Genomic DNA, 21,946 nt, shown 5'->3' on the forward strand with positions numbered 1-21,946 from the left:
ACCTGGAGTGGGTCTTAACCAACTTCTCCTTAAAGGACCAGACGTTAAAGGGGCAGGCTGTGTGGGCCAAGAGGCAAAGTTGAAGCTGTTACATAGGTACTTATACTTAAAATACAGCCATTTAAAAACATAAAAAGCATTCTTAACTATAGATAAACAGGCAACTAGCCAAAATTGGCCTGTGGGCCTCAGTTTGCTGACCCCTGTCCAAGAACAGCTACAAAACCCTCTTCACGGAGAGCAATCTGTCACAGTAAGTGTGCCACCTGGCCGGCCCCTGCCTAGGTTGAGCTGTGCACCTTCCATGGGAGTCTGGTCTCGTTCTCATCCCCACCCAGGGTGTGGCACACAGTAGTTGCTCAATGAGCAGCTATGACTGGAGTATCGGCCACACCCTGAAGGGCCACTCCAGCCCATTTACCATTAACATATTCTTGGGATCTGGGAGGTCTCTGCACACATGACCCAGGGTGGCTATAGCTACAAAGGTGCCTTACCCATCCTCTGAGGGGACCCCAGGTGGGAACGCGGGTGCACAGGTCCCTCAGGACCCGGATGACAATGACACACGACTTCAGCCCATTGGCTCTGGCCTAGAGGAACAAAGCACAGGCTTTTCACACCAAGGCACCTCCCTGAACACAAGGCAAACATGAAAAACACAAGTCTCAGGGTGCTACTTTGTCAAGGGTAAACGGTGAACGTTCACAACCATCAAGTGTGTGGTCGGCAGCGACTTCACCGAGTGGACGAGAATGATGTTACTCTTGGCACAAAGCAGCAGCTACCCACCTACTCAGTCACAAGCCTCCTTTGGGGGTGTCAAATTTGTCTATGCGTGCTCCTTTAGCAACTGCACGCCTGCAGGTGCTAAGTCCAGCACGGTGCTCTTCAATGTTACCGAAACTTTATGGTGAAAATTAGCCAAGTTAAAACTTAGGAATTCTCTACCGAAAGACAAATAGAAGAACAAAATGCAAACCTGGAACCACTTGGCGTGTCGGAGGGACGCCAAGGCAGCAAGGCATTTCTGCCTGTCCAGAACGTCCGGGGGATCGTTGACTGATAGCGTTTCTATTCATGGATGGAATAAGAAGACAAGGTACAGTTTGACCAAGGGGTTTCTGTCAGGTGGAAAGGGGATGTGGCAGCTTCCTAAGGGGCAGCTGAGGCTCCCAGAATCTCAAGTCATCTCCACCCTTGACCAGGGAAGGAGACGCTCAAGTGCATTTAACTCTGCCCCAAGAGGAGATGGTAAAAATCAGAGGCCCCCTCCAAAAAACAAAAAAACAAAAAACCAAAAAAACAACAATAAGAAAAACAAAAACAAAAGTGGGAAGTTACTCTAAAAGGAATAATCCCATGGGGGAGGGGGACAGATAGGTGGATCCTATCTTCTAGTAGAGACTATTACCTTGCTTCCTCCCCAGGATCTCCCAATAAATTAGCTATGCTAAAAAATTCATTAGCAAAAAACGAAAAACAAAACCAAAAACCAAAAACCAAAAAAAAAAAAAAAATAGGCAGGGGGTGGGGAGTAGAAATGCACTCCCTCTCTGCTTCCCACAGGCCTTCCCCTGAGGCGTCTATGGCAAAGGGGACCACCTCCGCCCACCAGGCAGGACTGCCCTAGCCCCAGCCCTTGACAGAGAGAGTCCTGTTGGTCAAAGGTCCAGCGTCCCTAAATTGATAAACTAGAAGGGCTCTGGTAGTAAATCAGGTATCGGAACCGAAGGTAATCAAAGAACAGCAACAAGGGCACGGCGTTAGCCTGTGCTGCAGCAAAACCGGAGCGTTTGTCGTTTCCACCATCTGTGCATCAGGGGTTTGGATAAGGCCTGTCACTTTTACTTTGAGGTGTGAGAGTTGTGACTGAAAAACGTCCACCCAGCGATGTATGAGGAGCCCTGGGTGGACTTTGAATCGTGAAAGCATTATCACTGTCTGAGGTTCAGAGACTTGATTTGAAAATCACTCAATTGTTTAAAACTTTATCCAAAACTCTGCATCAGCTCTTTGCGTTTCAATCACTGCAACTGATAAAAGCAGCCAATGGAAGAGGACAAACGAAGAAGACCTCGGTTCTGCTGCAACACAAGCTGTTTGCACAAGTCCAACGTGATGCTCATGCAGAAACCATCTGGTTGTCTTCCATAATTTAAAAAGCCTATAATCACCAGGGACACACTTTTCCAAGGCCAGAGACTGGCTCAACAGAAAAAAATCACATTTAACACCGATGAGAACATCCAAGGATTAAGACAAACAAAAATGGTGCAATCCTCTAGGAAAAGTGCTACTCACTTTTAGTGCAACCGTTTTGTCAAACTCCCAGGACTGAAACCGAGTGGGAGATGTGATCTCAGAGTAAAAGGTGGTCAAAGCTACACCGCTATCCTTTTATCAAAGCAGTCTAAAACTGAATAGCACGTTTGAATCGTGAGGGAACACCAAGTTGCCAGTGTCCTGCTGGCCTTTCTCAGCCTCCCTACCTCCAGCTAATACTTTCTCCATTTCTTCTCTGACAACAGGGGATGTCAGGTGGATGGTCAGGGACAATGGAGGCTCTTTTGTGTTTTTTATCACAATCGCGGCATCGTCGACAGATTGGAGTATTTCGTACTTGTCATCTGTAACAGCCTACAAAAGAAAATGCAACTTTCAAACGCACTTTCCCCCCAAGGCTATCGACAGTTCTGTTTAGCTCCTGGTTACTACAGCAGACAGGCCAGTTTCTTGGACTGTGACTGACAGCAGTCCCTTCAGCTAGGGGTCAGAACCTCCCTCTTGCAGGACAGGTCTTTGGCCATCTTCCAGGTACACCAAGGAGGAGGTGACTACTTAGAGGATTTTCACAGGAAGCTTTATAATGTAATGGTAAGAGAGTTTAGGGTCTGGGAGGAGATGAGGGTGTGAATCCTCATTTTGTTGCTTGGTTGTTGTGTAACTGGACAAATCACTTCATCTCATCAAGATTGTGGTTTCTAATTTGTAAAATGGACTTAGTGACACGGCCGACAGCACAAGGCTGCAGAGGACTTGAACCGGACACTCCGTGGAAAGCACAGCACCCAGCACAGAGTCGGCATCCAGCCACCGCTATTTCCACACCAGGCTGAGCAGCTATCACAGAATGCGGGATGATGGAAACTGTGTGCAGTAAAATAGTCTCATCATATGATGCCTATAAAAGCACACACTTGCTGCAAATGCACGTGTCTATAAGAGGACGTTCACAATTGTGACTTCTGCTTTCTTCTTTATACCAGTTTATATGCCTTGATCAAGAAAACTCGAGCGTTTTTGATTTTTTTCAAGAAAAACAAAGTAAATACATTACGGGGAGGACAAAGGCACTATGGAAAATCTAAGTTGACTTTTCTCCACCTCAGCACTACGGACGCTCTGGGCCAGATCACTCTTGGTTGTAGGGCTGTCCTGTGCACTGGAGGACCTTGAGCAACATCTCCAGCCTCTATACCTAGGAGATGCCAGTAGCACCCAACTCCTCCTGCTGTGACAACTAAAACTACCTCTAGATTCGCCACATGTCCCCTGGGGTGCAAAATCTGCCCCAGTCAAAAAACACCAAGCTAAATTGATAAAAATATACTTTCTTTGTATCTATCTTTAAAGACTCTTCAAAAACTGTCTTTCCTTTAGAAACATTTACGTCAAATTAATTTTCTTCACTTAATATACTTTTTATAGACAGATTAAAATTAACTGATCAATTCTGACCTCTGTCCTGAATCCCCAGTTGTCAGTCACACGTGACAGTACGTACCTTCACACGTGACAGAACATACCTTCACACGTGAAAACGAACAGTGTGTCTAAGAGAGTCTTTACTTTCTTCTTTTGCTTATCCTGTCACTAAATCCAGGGTAAATGTGTCCCAAAGAGGCACTGAGTGGCAGTGACACTCAAGAGGTTCTGAAGCCCCAGACCTCACCAGCTGGGTATGTGGGGTCAGTTACTGAGCTCCCCACACCTCAGTCACATCTTCGAAAATACTTAGATGATAAAGTCCTATCTCAATCATTACGATGAAATGATAAAGAGCTCTTCTGGCCTAGAGTCTGGTGTAGTCAATGCTCAAGAAATGCCAGAGGCTATTATTTATGTAGTACTTTTGTAATAAGACAAATAAATCGGTTAAAAAATTTTTTTTATGTTCAGCTTTGCATCAGGGAGGAAGAGTCAACAACTGTGCTACCTATTCATCCACTCACCCGCCCATCCATCACTGGAATCTGGATGTGAAGGTCATGCCCAGTGAGGCCCAAAAACAGTGCAGCCTTGTGCATGGCAGGCACTGGGCCCTTCTTGGCTGCCAGAGCATCTGGGTGGCTCTGCAGCGTCCTGCCTGTCACCTACAGAAGGTGTGAGCACAGCAGGCGCAAGGCTGGGTTTGGAGTGTGCCTCTTGGCGCACAGCGCGGTTGGGCACCTCTTCCCCTGACCACCCTCCAACCCCAGTGGTGGTGGTCACACTCACAGCGAGCTGGATGGCCAGGTTGTCAGCCACCTTGTCCAGGAGGGCGGTCGTGGGCTTCTCCTTACACAGCAGCACCAGCTCCAGGTCCAGGTCCCCCTTGAGCAGCAGGCCCTTTGCCACGAGGCCAACACGCATCACGCCCCTCAGGGTTCTAGTCACATGCTCTGCCTTCTGCTCCCTGAGGGACAGCCCAACACATGCTCAGTGAGAGATTCCATCTGGCCAGAACCCAGGGATCCTGGAAAGGCTGGAGTTTCTTAGAAAAGGAGGTGCTCAACCCTAGCCTGGCCAGTCTCCCTAGAAAGGAGAAAGGAAAAAACAAAACAAACACACAAACAAACAAAAAACAACCACCCTACAAAACCAACTTACCCGGCCCCTTCTTTGGTCTCGTCCTCTGGGGGCACATCCACATTCTCAGACTCAGCGTGATCGCCACTACCTTTCTCCTGCTCATCGATCCAGTCGGACACAGCCTTGAGAGCCCGCTCCGTGTGGGACACCATGTTCTGAACTGCCTCCAGCTCCTCTTGTGTCGGATAAACAGAAGAATGCTTTGCCATCACATGGCGATCATCATTCACAAAAATTCTCACTGGACGCTGGAAATGTGAAAAATTAGTTAAAAACAATGCAACTTGACGCTTATCTTTTAAGCTGTACAACTGAGAATTATTCATATGAAAATAAAACTATATGAACTTATCTGAAAGCCTGAGCAGGACAACCAAACATAACAGCTGTGCTTTCTCTAGGTGGTGGGAGGAAGGGGGCATTTACTTTACACGTTTCTATATTACTAGAATTGTTACACTATGTACTTGAAAAAAGTCCAATGAAAAATGATTACAGAATCAAATGCTTTGGGGACGCGAGACAGTGAAGGGGATTAAGAGGAACAAACTATTAAGTATAAAATAGGCAAGTTACAAGGACACAATGAGCAGGATTGGGAAGGTAGCCAATATTTTATAAAAACTTTATATGGAATATAATCTACAATAAGTTATCAAATTACTGTTGTACACCTGAAACTAATATGATATTGTAAGTCAACTACTTCAATTTAGAAAAAAGAATCCAATGCTTTGGGGCAACACTACAGACATTTTTGTACATGAATGAAGAAACCGTATCTATGATTAAGAAAAAAACTTTCTTACCATTTTTACTTCTTTTCCTGTAGTGTCTGGAAATCAAATTTTTCCTTATCTTTTCAAATTGTGACAGATTTCCTTGGTGTTATCAATACTTCAACTATCTATAAGATCAGAAAATCTTTTTAGTTTCACATATTTCATCAATGGATGAATCTTAGCAGTCAGATATTCAGCAGGATGCAAACGGCGCTGCCTCAGGAAGGAGGCCCGTCCACACAGCAGGACACATCTTTATTTCCAAGTAACCACTAAGCCACGGTACAAACAACTAATTATAAAATTCCATAAAAATGAAAACAGCTGGTTTCTAGATGGTGCGTCTCACTTCGGGCCCACACTCAGGTGATTTTTACTTTTTTAAAAATCCCTTTTTATCGTATCTTTATATAAGTATGCCAATTTTTACAAATAAAAAATAAGCCTTTTAACAAGCCTCCAGAAAATGGTACAGGTGAAAATGTTCAGCAAAATCTTGGTATTTGGAGAAGAAAGAGGGAAAGAGCTCTGGTCCTTGAGGGTGATGAAGAGATGGAAGGAAAGCAGGAAACAGAGGGGCTCAAAAGGCTTCTGTAAACTGGAGAGGCAAGAACCTTCTGAAACGTCAGGTGCATGTGGCCACTGCAGCACATGGACACACACCTGTGGGTTCAATTCTGGAGTGGTTGAGACAACTGAAATACACAACAGAAGTCTTCAAGACAAACGTAGCTATAATTACAATTTTGGACTCTAAATAACATGCTGACTACAACCTACTCAATTCCCACTCTATGCAAACAGTCTGGTCCACACTGAAATCTTCCAAATGAGTAAACAACCAAAAAAACCCCATCAGCGTAATAGACAACAGATGAATCCACCCATTCCCTCCAGCCACATAACAGCTAGCCCCTTGCATCCACACCAGTTACCAGCCAGGGCAGCAGGTTCATCTCTGAAACACACCCCCTTCAAGGATAAACTCCGACATGACTAGCCAGAACAAGAATTTCCCACAATGCTTCAGGACTACTTAGCAATCTCATCGAAAACTTGAAGGGTTCCAAAGTAGAACCTGAAAATCTAAGGGTGGAATGACAGGCGATGTCCCTGCAGAGCCAGGCAAAAGGACAGGTGGCGTCAAATTCTTCTTGACATGGGAGGGAGGGAAGGGAGGAGTGGAGGACCAGTCCCTGGGCTCAGCTCCTGGCTGAGCCTGGGCCCTTGGTAGTCACCAAGTGGGAGCTTTTGCAAAGATGTGGGCCTGAAACTTTGCCAGCTGTGCCACTACATGTGTGGCCTTGAAGTTTCGTTGGAGTTTCCTTCTAACCTGCAACATGAATCTACTCCTCTACCTCTTCAAGGAGACTGTGAAAATTAAATGAATTGACCTATGGAAAGCATGGAGCATAAATCCCACAGACCCGCAAAAACAGCACCAACTTCTGCTACAGACAAGATGTACATCACTGGCTGTTGTAGGGCGGAGCACATGCAAAAGCACATCCTGTATTAAGGGAATAATTGTTCATTCAGTTAGGAACGAATGATATTACGGCTGTGTTTGAAAAGAACGTCTTTGGGGCTTCCCTTGTGGCGCAGTAGTTAAGAATCCATCTGCCATTGCAGGGGACACAGGTTCGATCCCTGGTCCGGGAAGATCCCACATGCCGCGGAGCATCTAAGCCCGTGTGCCACAACTACTGAAGCCTGCGCGCCTAGAGCCTGTGCTCTGCAACAAGAGAAGCCACCACGATGAGAAGCCCGCGCATCACAACGAAGAGTAGCCCCCGCTCACCGCAACTAAAGCCCGCGCGCAGCAACGAAGACTCAATGCAGCTAAAATAAATAATGGCTTAAACTACATGCCTGGTATTTGCTCTAAAATACTCCAGTGAGGTTGTGAGTGGAGAAGGGAAAAGGATAAATCAACACTGGAAAATGTTGATACCTGCTGAAGATGAGGATGGGTATACTGGGATCATTTGTACATGTTTGAAAATTTCCATAATAGTTTTTGGTTTTTTTTAAAAGTGAGTAGTAAACAAGAATTCTTACAAAAGTGCAACCATGGCAGGTAATCTAAAATTTAAAGCAAAGCTCAGAAAACCAATTCTAAACTGACAAGAGGCAGGCCATCAGAAATCACAGCTGACTGGTGAGGAGCCCATGTTAAACAGCCCCCAGTCCTGGCCATATCTATACTGAAACTTCATCAATCTGATAATGAAGGATGATGTTTAAAACTGTATTTACTTATTCAAAAGTATTCAGCATGCACCTCCCCTGTGCCAGGCCTTGAGCTAGATGCTGGGACAGTGATGAACACAGCACTCAAGTCCCCCATTCCCGTGGACCTGGCCAGCGAGTGTACCCTAAAGGAGAAACGCCTTCCCTCCAAATCCAACATGGTGCCCGGAGCCAATGCATCACTGTACACTTACCACCTCTTCATTTTACATTCTTCCTCCACCACAGATATCAGATATAGAGACTCGAAAACAACAGAGCTTAAACTGAGATCCCAGGTGACTAAGACCTTTTTATTCAGGGTTTTGTAGGACCGATATTGTCTAAAATCTTCTAAAAGGAGCTCCTGGAAGAAATGGTTGATTCGGCACCTGATGCACAACTATGGTGGGTGAGCCTGGGTCACGCTGCAGTGTCAGAAAGCAAGGAAACATGCACAGATTACTGCAGGCTTGTCCAAAGGACAACTGAGCTGACCTATGAAGACTTCCAGTGGCTACATTTGGGGCAACTATCAAAAAAGAAAAAGGAAAAAAAAAGCTACCCAGATGAAGTTCTCAAACTCAGCAAAACAGCCAAAACTCATCAGCGGTTGCCTCTGGGGGATGGTGGCAGGAAACACCTGGGAAGGGGTCCCGGTCATGGTCTACATCTTGGTAATACTGATGGGGACATGCAGTGGTCAAAATCCATTGAACTGGATATTCAAGATCTGTACGTTTACTTCAAAAGAAAAAAAACGTAAATAAATACTGGACTCTAGTTAATATTTAGAGGAAAGACTACAACTTTCTGCTACTTTGAAAAGCATCGTAAAAATAGATTATGTTAATTATATTTCAATAAAATGAAGTGGACTGAAAGATGAAAAGAATAGAGATGGAGAGATATGTGAAACACAACTAAAGTCAGATGTCAATGGCATATAGGACTTCCCTGGTGGCACAGTGGTTAAGAATCCGCCTGCCAATGCAGGGAACATGGGTTCGAGCCCTGGTCCAGGAAGATCCCACATGCCGCAGAGCAACTAAGCCCGTGTGCCACAGCTACTGAGCCTGCGCTCTAGAGCCCTTGAGCCACAACTACTGAGCCCGCATGCCACAACTACTGAAGCCCGTGCACCTAGAACCCATGCTCCGCACTGAGAAGCCACCACAACGAGAAGCCCGCGCACTGCAATGAAGAGTAGCTCCCGCTCGCCACAACTAGAGAAAGCCCACGCGCAGCCACGAAGACCCAACGCAGCCAAAAATAAATAAATAAAATAAAATGAAACATTAAAAAAAAAAAGATATTCACTGTGTAAAACATCAGCCCATCACAGCCCTCAAGGACACTTGTGCACCCCCAAATGCTCCTGTCTTCGGCAAACGTCCCGCAGCGAGGTCTCCATCTGCTGTCTTCACTGCTAAAACTCAGAGCATGGCTGTGGCCTGTGCTCCAGCAGGCTGCCTCACTTGAGAGGCAGGCCCAAGAAGGGACCCCTAAAGGGGTTCACTGGGCTGTGGCTAACTCTGACCACCACCCTTGGCCCATCTGCGATCCTTTCATCCCCTGGCCCTCCTCCCTCAGGCCAGGCCTTAGTGGCGATGGCTTTTGATTCAGGGGGACAAAGTGAGTAAGAGTACTTATTCTGTGAACTAAAACAAACACGTAAAAACTGAAGTCAGGAATTCCCGGGCGGTCCAGCGGTTAGGCTTCTGTACTCTCAGTGCCGAGGGTACGAGTTCAGTCCCTGGTTGGGGAACTGAGATCTCACAATCCGCGAGGCAAAGCCAAAAATAAATAAATAATAAAAACTGGAGTCAGGACTTCCCTGGTGGCGCAGTAGTTGACAGTCCGCCTGCCGATGCAGGGGACACGGGTTCGTGCCCCAGTCCGGGAAGATCCCACGTGCCGCGGAGCGGCTGGGCCCGTGAGCCATGGCCGCTGAGCCTGCACGTCAGGCTCCGCAACGGATGAGGCCACAACAGTGAGAGGCCCGCGTACCACAAAACAAACAAACAAAAAACTGGAGTCAATACTTCTTTGCAGGGCAACAAAACCGGCCTCACTTGCCTCTGCGTGAGCCTTTATCTGTCATCCAAATCAGCCTCTTGGAAGCCAGCTGCTCCAGTCCTGAATACCAGAGAATCCACCTCATTTAACCTCCTTTTCAAGATTTTGAGGAACACTGCTGGCAAGAAACCCACAATACCCACCTATATATGCAACACTCCACTGCCCCCTGCCAATCTAACTTTAAACCCAAGCCTTGAAAGGCTCACAGAGCTGCTCCTGCAACCTCATTCAGGATTCAAACCAGGCCCAACTGAAGCCTGATATTTACCAGCCCAGCCTCTCTGAAAAGAAGTCCAAAAGAAGAACGAGTGAAGAGCGAAGAATCAGGATCTTAAACAACCTCTGTGTGGTTTTGGGATGTTCTAACATGCAGGGATCAGGTTTCTTTCTTTTGTTCTCAAAACCAGCCCACCCAGAGCACGCAGAGTTACAGAAGTTTAAACGACAGCATGCAGTGAGATGACCACCTCTCTGACCTCTCACTAACTGGAATATGCCGTTCATGACCACTTGCTGTTGGGAAAGAAACGTGCCCAAGTCAGCATGTGTGGATCAACACATGTCTGTAGAATGAATGAAGAGGTGTAGTGACAACACCCCAACAGGTATGGCCCCACCTATCTTCCAGAGTAAATTCCCCCATCCAGGGTACTTCACAAAACCTTAGAGTCCCAGTCACTCCTGGGAATGATCCCAAACTGCATGCTCCTCTTAAAGAGACCTAATTAGGCTTTAAAAGGTACAGGACCCAATCCTGGTTCCCTGACCTCTGGAGATATAATCCTATCCTGGAATGAGAAATGGAATAATACACACATACAACTTGTAAGTGACTCCTTAAGCTTTTACAGATTCACATCATCGAGGATATATGGAAAATAATTTTAACAAAGCAACCCAGCCAGAAGAGGCTAATCTAAAATCTGATTATGGATGCCACTGTGAGAAAATTTTCAATTCAAGACATATCTTAAGTCTAGTGCAATGGTTCCCAGTTCTGTCCCCCACAGTGTTTTTACTGGTCCATAGGGAGGTATAAAGTTAGGAATAAAGATGTTCACAAATATTTTCAATTTAAAGGACTGTCCTTGGGACTTCCCTGGTGGCGCAGTGGTTAAGAATCCGCCTGCCAGCGCATGGGACACGGGTTCTAGCCCTGGTCCAGAAAGATCCCACATGCCGTGGAGCACCTTAGCCCGTGCACCACAACTACTGAGTCCACGTGCCACAACTACTGAAGCCCACGCCTAGAGCCTATGCTCCACAACAAGAGAAGCCACTGCAACAAGAAGCCCGCGCACCGCAATGAAGAACAGCCCCCACTCGCCACAACTAGAGAAAGCCCGCGTGCAGCCAACAAGACCCAACAAAGCCAAAAATAAAGAAGAAAGGACCGTCCTTTACTCTAAACTTATTTTCTTCCTATATGTTCAGTATTAAAACATCCTTTTTTCTTATGAAAAGGTGGAGATGGAGTATGTTAATTAATTAAAAAGATATTTTAACTGGCAAATGCAGGTTGTTGCCTAAATTGCTTCTGGAACTATAACTGGTCTGTAAGACCCAGGCCTCCAGGCCCAATGACACGGTGGAACAGCCACAGGTCTCAGAAACAGAAGCCCCAGGTTTGTGCCCACCTGGGCTTTCCAACCTGGCCACTGTGGAACCTCCAACAAATCACTTTATCTTTTCAGAGCTCATTTCAAAAATGAGATTAAAACACTACCTACACCTAAGAGCCGCAAACAGTTAAGGATTAAAGGTGACAAGGTGGAAAAATGCTCTATCAGCTGTAAAACTACAAATGCAACGTATTGAAGGAGTAATTTCAGCTACTCTTGGATGAACCAACAGAAATATTTTAACATCTGCCTGTGAAAAAACAATATTACAGCAAAAAGGTTTAATGTGACTCCAAGTGGGAATTATTAAACTCTTTTAGCAACATGCCCTTCAGGCAGCAAGGGGGGAAGGGAAGCCAGCTTAGAAATCCTTAAGAGGGAGGGGCAGGCAGAGGCAACCTTCCCCTGTGTTCCCATGGGAAAGCCTCAGATTTATTTTATTTTATTTTATTTTATTTATTTTTGGCTGTGTTGGGTCTTCGTTGCTGCACGTGGGCTTTCTCTAGCTGCAGAGAGCAGGGGTTCTTCGTTTCGGTGCATGGGCTTCTCACTGCGGTGGATTCTCTTTGTTGTGGAGCACAGGCTCTAGGCCCATGGGCTTCACTAGCTTGTGGCCCGTGGGGTCAGTAACTGTGGTGCACGAGCTTAATTGCTCCACAGTATGTGGGATCTTACCGGGCCTGGGATTGAACCAGAGTCCCCTGCATTGACAGGCAGATTCTTAACCACTGAGCCACCAGGGAAATAACCAGTTTTTTAAAAAACTAGTTTCTAGTTAAGAAACAAAACAAAAAAATGACTGGCTCTCAAAGGCTGTTAAATATTAACAACATGCAAACTGTGAATTATTTTAGTGGGTAAGTTTCTTTTTCAAATGAAACTTTTAAATTTTGAGATATTGTAGCTTCTCATGCAGCTGTAAGAAATAACAGCGAGATCCCCCATGTACTCTACCCAGTTTCCCCCAATGGCAACATCTTGCAAACTCTAGAACAATATCACAACCGCAATCAGATACAGACTGCTGCTGTCACAAGGATCCCTCCTGTTGCCCTTTACAGTCACACTCACCTTCCAACTGTCCCCCCTCCCCAATGCCTAACCCCTAGCAACCACTAATCCTTTTAAGGTTTCTGTAATTTTAGCATTCCAAGAATGTTATATTAATGGAATTGTAAAGCATACAACTTTTCAGGATTGGCTTGTCTGTTGCAGCGTAACTGCCTCAAGATTCATCCAAGTTGTGTGTGTATTGACAGTTTGTTCTTTATTATTGCTAACTAGTATTCCATGATAAAGATGTACTATAGTTTAACCATTCACCCATTAAAGGACATCTGGGTGGGTTCTAGTTCTTGGCTGTTATAAATAAATATTAAGAGACACTATGAACCATGGGGCCAGGCTGGTCATTTCCATATTAGGGAAATTTAGACTGGTTTTTTTTGAATTATGAATAAACAGTAAGAATTATTAACCTGCAAAAGCTCTAAATGTACCACTGAAAAGCAAGCCTAACTTATCACATTCATCCTTTACACACACACACACCACACACACTCAGATAAAAGAAAGAAATCAGTTCAAAGGCAAGCAGCACAAAAGCAAGTGGCCTAGAAGATTATCCCAGTAAGACCTTACCCTTGAGCTTGAACCACAATCCTAATGGAAATCATATAAATGGCTGTTTCCAGGAAAATTACCATGAACCTCAAATTGCCAATAGCACCTCTTCTCACTAATCACCTAAGATTAAAAAAATAATCTGGAATAAATTTACAGACTCTAATAAAAGGACACACATTCAACTTTGTAAATGATCCTTTGTGATCTTATATGGACAAGAAAATATCCCTTGGACAGTAAACTCATTTTATTGTTAAAACTAGAGCCACGTTTTCAATTTCTTCATTATGTGGACATCCAATGAGAAGAGAAAAAAATTAAATTTCAACTGGACATCATTTCACAAAACATCTGAAAACAGCTGATGTTACAAGTCTGAATGAAGGACTTCCCTGGTGGTCCAGCGGCTAAGACTTGGCACTCCCAATGCAGGGGGCCCGGGTTTGATCCCTGGTCGGGGAACTAGATCCCAAATGCTGCAACTAAGAACCAATCTAACCAAATAAATAAATATTAATAAAAAAAAGTCTGACTGAATTTCCAATTGCTATTTATAACAGTATCACCTAAAAAGTGATGTCTAGGAAAAATCCCACAGAGATTTAACAGAACATAACAATGGCAAGAAACAATTTCTTTTAGCAAGTCAGCACACTGACAAGCCTCCCCAACAAACATATGCCTACCCTGCTTTCAGTATTATTTCTGTAACACTGTTAGCACCGAGGCAGCACCGACTTACCCTAAATAACAAAGTAGGAGGGAAACTAGTGGCTTCAGACAAAATTGTCAAATGCTGCAGCAGAAGACTAAAGTCCGCCTCATCTCTTCAGGGCCACAACCCCATTTCACTAACCAACAGTGTGTAGGCTCCCATCAAACCACTATTTGCCTCTAATTCCGAACCCTGCCACTGGAAAAAGAAATCAAATCTTTCTTGCCCAGGACTTGGCTAAAATAAAATATAATATATAATAATATACAGAGGGACTTCCCTGGTGGTGCAGTGGTTAAGAATCCACCTGCCAATGCAGGGGACACAGGTTCGAACCCTGGTCCGGGAAGATCCCACATGCTGCAGAGCAACTAAGCCTGTGCGCCACAACTACTGAGCCTGCGCTCTAGACCCCACGAGCCACAACTACTGAAGCCCACACGCCTAGAGCCCATGCTCCGCCAACAAGCCACTGAAATGAGAAGCCCGTGCACCGCAAGAGTAGCCCCCGCCTGCTGCAACTAGAGAAAGCCTGCACGCAGCAACGAAGACCCAACACAGCCATAAATTAATAATAATAATACACAGAGCCTAAAAATCCTAACTCCTAAGAATTTTCGATCAAAGCAACGTGCAAATCAAGTATCACCATTTTGTGGGCCATACCTGCTAATACTAGATGGTGACACTTTACACATCTTTCAAGACTGCACAAAGTTAAGCAACTTAATGACAAAACACAGCAGGAGGGCAAGTTTCCAGGGGGAAGGAATCATTCCTCTGAGATGTAAAAGGTGAAATCAGGAAGAACTGGAGAGAAAGATGAGAAAGGTAAGTAAGAGGGAGCTGCCTCAGCCCAAAGAAAACTTCTAAAGCCTTTTTCAAAACTGAGCACACAGGGCTTCCCTCGTGGTGCAGTGGTTAAGAATCCGCCTGCCCATGCAGGGGACACCGGTTCGAGCCCTGGTCGGGGAAGATCCCACATGCCGCGGAGCAACTAAGCCTGTGCGCCACAACTACTGAGCCTGCGCTCTAGAGCCCATGCACCACAACTATTGAGCCCATGCGCCACAAATACTGAAACTCGCACGCCTAGAGCCCATGCTCCGCAACAAGAGAAGCCACCGCAATGAGAAGCCCGCACACCGCAACTAAGACTAGTCCCTGCTCGCCGCAAATAAAAGAAAGCCCACATGCAGCAACGAGGACCCAATGCAGCCAAAAATAAATAAATAATTTTTAAAAAGTGAGCACACTTCCAACTCCCACACGCTGCTGAAGCCTACAAGTTCTGCCTATGTTTAACCAAAGAGAAGAGATTTATAGACTTGTAAAAGGCTCTTTCCTTATCAGCGACTCCACCTGTCCCTATGTGGCAAATTTAACCAGGGGAGCATGAGCACCATATTTGTGACATCAAAATATTAACAGCCAGTGGACTTCCCTGACGGTGCAGTAGTTAAGAATCCACCTGCAAATTCAGGGGACACGGGTTCGAGCCCTGGCCTGGGAAGATCCCACATTCTGCGGAGCAACTAAGCCCGTGCGCCACTACTGCTGAGCCTGCGCGCTATGGCCCGCAAGCCACAGCTACTGAGCCCGTGTGCCACAACTACTGAAGCTGGCGTGCCTAGAGCCTGTGCTCCGCGATGACAAGCTACAGCAATGAGAAGTCTGCGCACCGCAATGAAGAGCAGCCCCCACTCGACGCAACTAGAGAAAGCCTACGCGCAACAACGAAGACCCAACACAGCCAAAAATAAATAAATTTAAAAAACCAAAGTGTTCTCCTTAAACTGAGAAAAGAAAAGATATTAATAGCCAGGACTTCCCTGGTGGCACAGTGGTTAAGAATCCGCCTGCCAATGCAGGGGACATAGGTTCGAGCCTTGGTCCGGGAAGATCCCACATGCCACGGAGCAACTAAGCCCGTGTGCCACAACTACTGAGCCTGCGCTCTAGAGCCTGTGAGCCACAACTACTGAGCCCGCATGCCACAACTACTGAAGCCCATGCACCTAGAGCGTGTGCTCCACAAGAAGAGCCACTGCAATGAGAAGCCCGCGCACAACGAAGAGTAGCCCCCGATCACCACAACTAGAAAAAGCCCGCGCACTGCAATGAAGACCCAACGCAGACAAAAAGTAAAATTAAAAATACATAATATATGTGTATATTAGCAGCCACTCCTGCCAATATTTTTTGTTTGTTTTGACAAGAAAATAATTTAAGAAAAATAAGACACAGCCTTAGATTCCTCACTCCCAGGAATGTGGGCATCTCCTCGAGTACAGTGGAAGTAGTTAAAGGAATTTTTACCTACAGGCACTGGACAAGTTCAATCAGGAAAAAACAAAGAAAAACTGCAAATGATTAGGCACCACTCCACTCCACAAACAGGGAGATTCCCAGGCTGGCCCAAGCTTCAGCAGGGTAGGGAGACCCTGATAAATTAGTGCCCAGTGCTAGCAAAGCCAAGCCTGGCAGTAACTGCCTGCCTCCAATCAATTCAGACAACACTAGAGTCTGCACAGATTCTATTCACAAATCCCAGGGACCAGGAGCTGTCCACAAGGCCAAGAGACAGCTCAGGGGTAAAGACCCAGGACTAGTGACAGGGATAGTAGCACCTACCAGTGCCCTGGGGCCTTCCCCCCCCATTCCAGCTGTGAATGAGCCTCTGGTTCCCACATTTCATTCACAGTCTGAGCGGCTGCTGTAGCTACATCCCATGAGACCACACACAAAGCATAGTGGCAGCACTGTGAGCAATCCGTGGAGGAAAAGAGCCTAAAGTTGTAAATTTCAGTCCTAACTTCGGGTGACACCTTGTGTTTTCCCGTGGACTCCAAATATGCCAACCAGACCACTCATTTTAAAGCCATCACAGTCCTAAACAATCATAAAAAGATTCAGAATCACTGAAATACCTGGGTCTGGAAAAGGCTAGCCAATGCTTCCTTGCTGATGGATCAGGTCCCCAAGGCAGAATCCCAAGCAACTTTCAAACAGTTTTGGAAATATTGAGAAGAGATGGCTTACTCTCCCTAGGTTTAGACAGTGAACTGGGGGAGAACATGCTGATCACTGTACACCCCAAATAATTCCCCCAGGCGGAGTATTACCCTGGACAGAACCTCAAGAGCAACCCCAAGAATCTGTCACTCAACTACTTGAGAAAATAAGGTAGAAAAGGGAAAGGGTTTCAAGCTCTCATGCTTGGGTCCCAATCTTGCAGATCACAGGACACTCAAATATCGCACCACATCACAGTTTTGGGGTAGAATGAATGCCAAGTCCGAAGCAATCTGGAGAAAATTCAACATCAATGAAACACCTGAATTAAAAAGAAGAAAAGCTTAAACCCTCCGCCAAATCTGGCTCCTGATCTGGGGGAGGCCTAGGTAGCCAGAGATTTGGGAACCCCATGAAGCCTCCTTTGCAATCCAAATAATGACGGGGTTCCAGGGAGGGGGTCTGCCTCTCTGCCCCACGTAAGGACAAAGGAGGCGACGTTTCCCGCCTTGGGAACCTGGGACCCTCCTGGAACTCGGGGCGGGACTGGGACAAAGAGGAGGACAGATGGGAAGGGGGGTCGCCCCCGCAGCGCGGGTCAGGATGCTCCTGGCCGGAGGGGGGTGTGTGCTGCCGGCACGTGCGCGCGTGCGCGCCACAACAGACAAAGCCCGGCCCGGGGGAGGCGGCGGCCGGGGGCCCGGTGCGCGCGCACCCCCCGCGAGAGGCGCCGCCGCCGGCCGAGGGGCCGCGAGGGGGGGCGGATGCGCGCGCACCGGGCCCTCGCCGCCGCCATTTTGTTTCCTCGGCACAATGGGGGAGAGTAACGGCCGAGCGCGGGAGCAAGGCTGGCAAGGAAGGAATGAGCCAGGCGCCAGAGCGAGAGGACTGGGCGGAAGCGGGGAGCGCGGGGCGCCTCAGGCCTTGTCACCTCGACTCTTCAGCCGATCCCGCGCTAAGTGGGAGGAGGGGCGGGGGGAGGGGGAGAGGCGGGAGCGGGCCCGGCCGCCGCCACATTGACTCTTACCTTGTCCGCGTCCCGTTCTCCGACCGCAGCCGCCGCCCTCCTGCCAGATCCCGCCGGGGTCTCGCCCCAAAAGCCACGCGGTGCGCACCGGGCTGCTGAGTCCAACTGCAATGGCGAGAAGAGGAGGAGGAGGAGCCGGAGCCGGGGCCGGGGGCGAGCGGGCGGGCGCGCGCCGGGGAGGTGCGGGGCCACGTGACCGGTCGGAGCCCCGCCCCTTCGCCGCCGCGTTGCCGCTCGACGCAGGCCCAGCCGGAGAGGGAAGGAGGGACAAAGAGAGATAAGGAGGTGGGCCCTAGTCACGTGACAGAACCGTAGGCGTTACGTGGCGTCGGAACGTTTCCCTCCCCTTTCCACGCCTCTACTTGATCATGTGACAGTGGCAAATTCAGCGTTCTCCTTGGCCACGTGACAAGGACCGTGGCGCCTTCCCGTTGTCGTATTGGTAGGCCTGCATCATGTGACAACATCGCGGCTCTTTTTTTCAATGGCGGTTTTTTGAGAGGCCATTACCACGTGAGGCAGGGCGAACGTCTGAGTCTCTCTGCGGTTGCTAGTTTACGCGCCTGCGCGGACGCCATCTTACACTCGTTGAAGTACGTTGGCGGAAACGGGAAGGAAGCTTGCGCGTGAGCGTACTCATAGTGGCTTGTTCTCGGTAGAGGAGGTTCGGCCTCCAATCGAGGGATTACCGCGGAACTTACTCCCCACTGTCCGCATCTCCTGCGAGAGGCCGAGCAGACTCGAGGTGCGTGTGCGAGGAAAGGGCGGGCCGAGCTCCTCGTTGCTGCCCCGGGACTGGTGCCAAGCGAGCGCCCCGGGTCTTTGGTGTTAAAACTTTATCCGGTGTAGCGCCCAGCCGGATTGCCGAGCTTCTGAAGGGCAGAACCGAGTTGGCCGGGATCTTCCAGCCGCCCACTCACAGATGGAGAAACGGACGCCCGATCCAGAAAAAAACCCAACTGGAGACTTAACGGTCTTTGGTGGGAGAGCTGGGGCTGCGACAGAGATGCTCGGCCAACCACTTCTCAGGGCTCATAAGTAAAGCTACCGGGGACCGAGCGCCTTTTCTTTACAAGCCTGGTGTCGTTGAATCCTCCCGAGCGCTTCGTGAGATCCCCGATGTACAACCTATGCATAAACTAAACGCCACTCATCTCCAGTGTCAGGATCAAGTTGGCGCTCGACAGGCGTCGTTGTTAGGCAGGTTGTCGTGTGCGAGTCTGTGATTCAGACTGCCGAGATTTGGAGCAAGGAGTAGTTCAAAAGCTTTCCTTCCTAAAGAAGGCGAGAAGTTCAAAACTTACGGCCTAATAACGGATTTTCCTTGCAAAAACGTAGGGATGGTGCAACTAATTTGTTAAGAATGCAAGATCCAGGGTCGCACTAGGTTTGAGTCTCCCGGTGTGACCAAGAATAGTGCCCCTCCCTGAGCCTCCGTTTTGTTATCTACAAAATGGTGATGATTTATTTTCTTAAAAGCACCTGGCACAATTCTTTGTGCAGAACAAATGCCCCAAAATGATAGTTGTTACTAACAAGGTAAGGTGTAAAAATGTGATTACAGAATGAGTGCATGCTGTACCTATCACTTTTCATTTTTGTTTACACTTAGATCTTGAACCAATAATCTATTCATACGATATAAATAAAATGTCAAATGTGCAAAACGATGTGAGAAAACAAAGTCAATTTGTCTCCTCCAGACACCCTCCTTTTTGGCAACCATTGTAAAGTTTTTTGTGTGTATCTCTCCAGAGATGTTTTAGTTCCAGAGATGCTTAATTATGTTTTTATTAGAGTTTCTCGTAAATAATAGACGCTCTGCATCTTGCTTTTTTCCCCCGACTTGGAGATCTTTCTTTAAATAAAGCTTGAGATTGAAAAAAGTTTTGGTTAAATTAATGGGGCAGTATTCAGACAAAATTAGCTAAAATAAATTTAATTGTTCAAGGTCACCATGACAATAAAGGTGATAACTTGGCTTTAACACTGAGTTAGAGATCAGCTATTCCTCTGCGTGACACTTGAGGGAAGAGGCTCAGAGGTGGGGCAAGTTGACTAAGCTAATAGCGCTACCAAGTGGCAGAACAAGGAAGGTTTCTAGTTTTCTGATTGGCAAGCCCATAGGACCTTTCTTGGGAGGGACCCAAGGTTGCTTTTTTTTTTTTTTTTTCTGGCTGCGCCAGGCAGCTTGCAGTATCTTAGTTCCCTGACCAGGTAGCGAAACTGGGCCCACATCAGTGAAAGCGCTGAGTCCTAACCACTGGACTGCCAGGCAATTCCCAAGGTTACATTTCTGAAGAAGTGGCTTTTGAGGATCTCATTCCTCTAAGGTAGCCCTTACCAAATTCCTTTGATATATGGGCAGATAAGATCATGATTACAGGCCAAGGCTCCATGGAGGAGCCCAGGATGGACCTGAAGAGTTTTTGAACCACAAAGTGTTGCTGGAGTGGCTGGCATGGAGTTAATGCTAAAGAAACAGTTGTGTGGGGCTTCCCTGGTGGCGCAGTGATTGAGAGTCCGTCTGCCGATGCAGGGGACGCGGGTTCGTGCCCCGGTCCGGGAAGATCCCACATGCCACGGAGCGGCTGGGCCCGTGAGCCATGGCCGCTGAGCCTGCGCGTGCGGAGCCTGTGCTCCGCAACGGGAGAGGCCACAACAGTGAGAGGCCCGCGTACCGCAAAAAAAAAAAAAAAAAAAAAAAAAACAGTTGTGGTTGTGATTGTTACCTATTGGACTGGTGCCCCGTCCAACCAGATTCTTTCAGTGACGTGGTCCATTAAAGTGCAGGTGAGGTGATGAGAAAACCAGAACTCCCTTAAGAGTGTATTCCCGTGGACCCACCCGTACGCCATCCACCAGGAGCTGCTGGGTAAGAGGTTTTCAGCCCGGCCTTCCTTGTCCATGTTCTCTCCTTGGTCACCATACAAGATGGAGACCCAAGATGTCATCTGCCCTCTCATCCCTACACCTCCACCCTGGCCCAGCCTCCCACCCTTGCCTTTCCATTATTCCATGGTTAGCAACCCCCTGTATGCATAACAATTCTCTCACCTCCTTGCCTTAGCTGACCCCTGCCCACTGTCATCTGGCTTTACCTTCTGTCTCCATTACACCCACTCCCTCATTAGTTGAAGAGTGAGGTCTGCCCCTCTCCTCTTGCAGTCCCTTGATCTAAATAGATTCTGCCATCCTGTGGGACTTTAGTGTCTTCATGAACATCCTCTCCATTCCTTGCCTTCCTCAACTTAAGAGATTTCTCCTACTTCAGGCCCCCAACCCCAAAGTCCCCTGATCACACCCAAGAACTCCGCTTGAAAGTTTTTTGAACCACACCTGCTGCTTTCCCACCCTCTCAGTAGAGTGAACGTAGGTTGACCGCCGTGCTTTGGGGAACCACCCCGCTCCCTTGCTCAATCTGTAGTTCAGTTGTTGGGTCCCCACTGCTGGACTCTGAAACTAGTCCCATGGCCTGGCTACAATGATTGGCTTAGCAGTAACTGACCAAAGTCAGGCTAGTCAGAGCCAGTGAGCACCAGCCTTGGGATCTGTGGGTAAAAGAAGCCTTTATTTCTCTGATCTTGAAGCCAAAGTACAAGGTGTGGTTGGGGGACAGGGAGTGTTTGACAGAGAATGAAACTGACCTGGAAGAAAGCTGAGCCAAAAGATGGGGCAAGAAAACATTACGGTGTTTACTCCAAAAATTAAACATAGAATTAACATGTCATCCAGCAATTCCACTTTTTATCTCTTTTTCTTTTTGGCCGTGCCACAAGATATGTGAGATCTTAGTTCCCTGACCAGGGATCAAACCTGCACCCCTGGCATTGGAAGCATGGAGTCTTAACCACTGGACTGCCAGGGAAGTCCTGGCAATTCCACTTCTGAGTATATACCCAAAAGAAATGAAAGCAGGGACTTGACATACTTGTACACCCAAGTTGGTAGCAGCATTAATAGCCAAAAGGTAGAAGCAACTCAAATGTCC

The 21,946-nt window shown here is 47.4% G+C and overlaps 1 protein-coding gene across 8 annotated transcripts in view; it reads right to left on the reverse strand.

Annotated features, from left to right (window-relative positions):
• Nucleotides 1-18,130, reverse strand: part of ILF3 (interleukin enhancer binding factor 3) — a 28,423-nt gene extending 10,293 nt beyond the window's left edge. For 3 of the 8 annotated variants that reach the window (XM_060145175.1, XM_060145174.1, XM_060145173.1), the window contains exons 1-7: nucleotides 17,956-18,129; nucleotides 5,664-5,761; nucleotides 4,873-5,102; nucleotides 4,501-4,678; nucleotides 2,493-2,640; nucleotides 983-1,074; nucleotides 498-593 (exon numbers count right to left, since the gene is read on the reverse strand). In XM_060145175.1, the coding sequence (XP_060001158.1) occupies nucleotides 498-593; nucleotides 983-1,074; nucleotides 2,493-2,640; nucleotides 4,501-4,678; nucleotides 4,873-5,102; nucleotides 5,664-5,666 (747 nt within the window). In that variant the 5' untranslated portion in view covers nucleotides 5,667-5,761; nucleotides 17,956-18,129. Of the gene's footprint in view, nucleotides 1-497; nucleotides 594-982; nucleotides 1,075-2,492; nucleotides 2,641-4,500; nucleotides 4,679-4,872; nucleotides 5,103-5,663; nucleotides 5,762-17,955 lie in introns of all 8 variants that reach the window. The other 5 variants (XM_060145172.1, XM_060145170.1, XM_060145169.1 and 2 more) reach the window with 2 other exon arrangements.
• Nucleotides 18,131-21,946: the final 3,816 nt, after the last annotated feature.

Source organism: Lagenorhynchus albirostris, chromosome 3 (assembly GCF_949774975.1).
Source record: "Lagenorhynchus albirostris chromosome 3, mLagAlb1.1, whole genome shotgun sequence".
NCBI classification, from domain to species: Eukaryota; Metazoa; Chordata; class Mammalia; order Artiodactyla; family Delphinidae; genus Lagenorhynchus; species Lagenorhynchus albirostris.